Source organism: Fulmarus glacialis, unplaced genomic scaffold (assembly GCF_000690835.1).
Source record: "Fulmarus glacialis isolate BGI_N327 unplaced genomic scaffold, ASM69083v1 scaffold32696, whole genome shotgun sequence".
In the NCBI taxonomy this organism is placed as follows: domain Eukaryota; kingdom Metazoa; phylum Chordata; class Aves; order Procellariiformes; family Procellariidae; genus Fulmarus; species Fulmarus glacialis.
In genome coordinates, this window is record NW_009218002.1 from 3,965 (window position 1) to 7,285 (window position 3,321).

At 54.8% G+C, this 3,321-nt stretch overlaps 1 protein-coding gene across 1 annotated transcript in view; it reads left to right on the forward strand.

The window, feature by feature from the left end:
- DGKZ (diacylglycerol kinase, zeta) overlaps positions 1–3,321 on the forward strand; it is a gene marked incomplete at its 5' end in the record, with an annotated part of 21,959 nt that overhangs the window by 3,348 nt on the left and 15,290 nt on the right. The window contains 6 exons of the mRNA XM_009579904.1: positions 1,064–1,132; positions 1,553–1,624; positions 1,945–2,061; positions 2,154–2,225; positions 2,517–2,612; positions 2,889–2,971. Of these exons, the coding sequence (XP_009578199.1) occupies positions 1,064–1,132; positions 1,553–1,624; positions 1,945–2,061; positions 2,154–2,225; positions 2,517–2,612; positions 2,889–2,971 (509 nt within the window). The remainder of the gene's footprint in view (positions 1–1,063; positions 1,133–1,552; positions 1,625–1,944; positions 2,062–2,153; positions 2,226–2,516; positions 2,613–2,888; positions 2,972–3,321) is intronic.

Below are 3,321 nucleotides of genomic sequence, written 5' to 3' on the forward strand. Positions count from 1 at the left end.
ATGTGCCTGGTGGGACGCAGAGCTGACCTCAGGACATAGCCCCCCTTCTGCTGCTGGATTAATGTCCAATAAAACCAACAGCAGGACTCTTCGTCCTCTCCCATGTGCTGCACTCAGAGCAGATGACACTGGAGCTGACCCAAATCCGCCAGGTTCTGCCTCTATCATCATCATGATCCCAAAAGCTGTCAAGAGGAGGGTGTTGGGCCCTACCTCATGGGATGTGAACTCGCACTCCCTCTTCCCTCTCTGCTGCCCTCCCCACAGTGCCATTCCCAATCCAGGGCTGGAAGAGGCAGGAGGGATATGGGAAATGTGTACTTCATTGCCAAGCTTCTCTCCCCCCAACGCTCAGAGATCCCACTCTCGCGTTTCCCTGCCTCCACAATCGCTCCTGCAAGTCCCAGCCCTCACCCACCGTGTGCCTGCAGACAGAGAGGAGGTGCCTGCGAGCAGCCTTGCTCCCCTCCCTGCGGGCAGGGGCTGAGGCAGGACTTGCCCTGGGGCGAAGAGTAGGGTGAAGTGGGTGTGGGGGGCTTTGGGGCTGCTCCTCTCCTCAAGGAACGTGGAGCTAGGCAGTTCGCTGCTTAGCTGCGAGCAATTCCATCTTCTTGCCGTGGGTGCAAACTGTGTCTCCCTGGGGGTTTTCACTCCTCCCGCCGGCATGTTTTTCACCTGGCGTTGGGGGCATCTGGTCAGAGACGTTAAGAGATGGAAATATGATTTATGACCAAAGTAGTGCTCCACACTACTGCTTGCCCACTCTCCATTGGGTTGGCTTTGTGTGATTCTCAGTCTTCAGTTTCCCTTGCTTCCTTCCCAGTTTTTCTGGTTTTAATTCCCTCTTGTCTGAGCACCTTAATTTGGCTTCTTGCGCCCTGATTCTTTGGCTTTGCCTTCTCCCAGAGGGTTGGGGTTGGTGCCCGTGAGCAGTGGGTTTGCTGCAAGAGCAGAAATCCTGTCTGGCCTGGGTCCATTCCTCTTGCCTGTGCCTGCATTCCCTCACATGCAGGGCCTTTCACTCCCTTTTTTTTTCCCCCTCTTTTTTTTCTTTTCCCTTTAGCCCATAGTTGTCCGGCATCACTGGGTACACCGGAGGCGGCAGGAAGGGAAATGTCGGCAGTGTGGCAAGGTGAGAGATCGCCCTGTTTTTTCACTCAGCCTGAAGGAAAGCTAAGGTCAAACCAGAGACAAGAACAGGGCTGGGGACCAGGGACATCCCACCATTCCTGTTTGGTGGCAGCAGCCTACAGCAACACCAAGACACGTGCCCTGTTTTGCACAGTGAAGCACTACTTAAGTGCTTCCCACACAGAGTTGTTCTTCCCCTGGGCCCAATCAATCCTGGAGGGGACTGTTTTCCTGACATGCTTTCCTTGGGCAATAGGGACATCCCTGCAGAGCGCAGTGGCCTCCCTGGTGCCGTAGTGGTGGTTGGGCAGCGGGGGGAGGTTAACTCTCTTTGTTAACGTCTCTCTTGGTGGTGGGAAAGTCCTGTTGGATTGGAAAGCTGCGAGGGAATTCCCTAAGCCTCTTATCCTTCCCTCTACAGGGTTTCCAGCAGAAGTTTGCCTTCCACAGTAAAGAGATTGTAGCCATCAGCTGTTCCTGGTGCAAGCAAGCGGTGAGCAAAGCCCCCATTGAACGTCTTACCAGCCTGCTCTGCATCTAATGACCTCTGCTTTCTGCTGGTCTCCCCCAAGCTGCTTGTCTGCAGCCTTGCCCTTACAGCTCCTCTTACTGGGAGAGGCTGTACTGTGGTAGCTGGGAGCTCCTACGAGAAACTTTCTCCTCATTGCCTTCCCATTACAAAATTCCTGCATGATTTCCTCTAGCACTCCCTGCACTGGCGTGGGGGAGCTGGGAGGAGGAGGAGGAGGTGGTTGTCCCCAGCAAACTGAGCAGCTGAGTTTTCTCTCTGTCCCTCCTCTTCTCCTTCCCCAGTATCACAGCAAAGTGTCATGTTTCATGCTGCAACACATCGAAGAGCCCTGCTCGCTGGGGGCTCACGCTGCTGTCGTCGTTCCTCCCACCTGGATTCTGCGGGTCCGACGGCCCCAGGTAACTCACCTCGGTTCTTGTGGCTCTTTCACAGCTCCTGCTTGCACAGCAGCTCCTCACGGAGTTTTTGGGTTTGTTTCTTTTCTCTCTAGAATCCACTGAAATCTAGTAAGAAGAAGAAGAGGACATCGTTCAAGCGGAAATCCAGCAAAAAGGGGGCCGAGGTAAGAGATGAGGGGACAGGGAATGACCTTGTCTTGGAAGGGTGGAGGGATTGGGTAGTGAGGAGCTGGACTGGGAAACAAGGGGGCTTTGCAGGGTCTGCGCTGAGGTTAAGGAGGGTGAGGTGGAGGGAGGGTGCCTACTGGCAGGGCAAATCCCAGTTATAAGGCTTATGGGGTGGCTGGGATGTTCTCTTCCTCCTGCTCCTGATCATGTGTGATGTTAGGGCTCAGCTGGAGGTGGGAGTTCGCGTTTCCCCGGGCTTGTTGAAGGACCTGCAGTGTCTCTTGCAGGAAGGGAGGTGGAAACCCTTTGTCATCAAGCCCATGCCAGCTCCTCTCATGAAGCCCTTGCTGGTGTTTGTGAACCCCAAGAGCGGTGGGAATCAGGTATGGCCTTGTCCTACGTTTCCCTGAGAAGGCAGCTCTTTGGGGGCATTGCCTTTTGGCTGCTGAGGACTCAGCATAGTTTTGGTAAAGTCTCAGCTGCAGAAGAGGCAAGGCAACCCCCGCAATGCCAGTTTGCTGCCCGGCAATTCCCACCAGGCTTTGCCTGAGTCCCGCTAGAACACCGTTGTCTTGGCCTGTCCTCGAGACCAGGTGCCTTCTTCCTTCTGTCCACTGGGAACTCCCTGTTCCCTGCTGAAGTCTTTCTTGTCCTCACAGGGAGCCAAGATCATCCAATCTTTTATGTGGTATCTCAACCCACGGCAAGTTTTCGACCTCAGCCAGGGTGGACCCAAGGAGGCGTGAGTACTGATGGGTGCAGCACCCTTCTCTCCCCCATCCCTGCCCCAGAGATTCCTCCCCAGGGCTCTTTCTGCAGCTGGTGGAGGCCTGACGCTCCACACCTCCCTTGTGCAAAGACACCTCTAACGAGTTCATGCTTTGAGAGGCCTCTCTAGGATGCCTTGTGGCCAGTCCTGGCCTTGCAGTGTTTCCTGCTGGAGGGCTGGTCTAATCTTAAGGCTAGTGGCCAAGAGACCAGCTTTAGGGTGACATTCCCAAATCTAGTTCATTATGTTCCATTAATGTCACGTGGGTCTCGTCCGCTTGCTGCGTTTCAGCTTATCTACGTGTACGCGGACTGTGGACACCC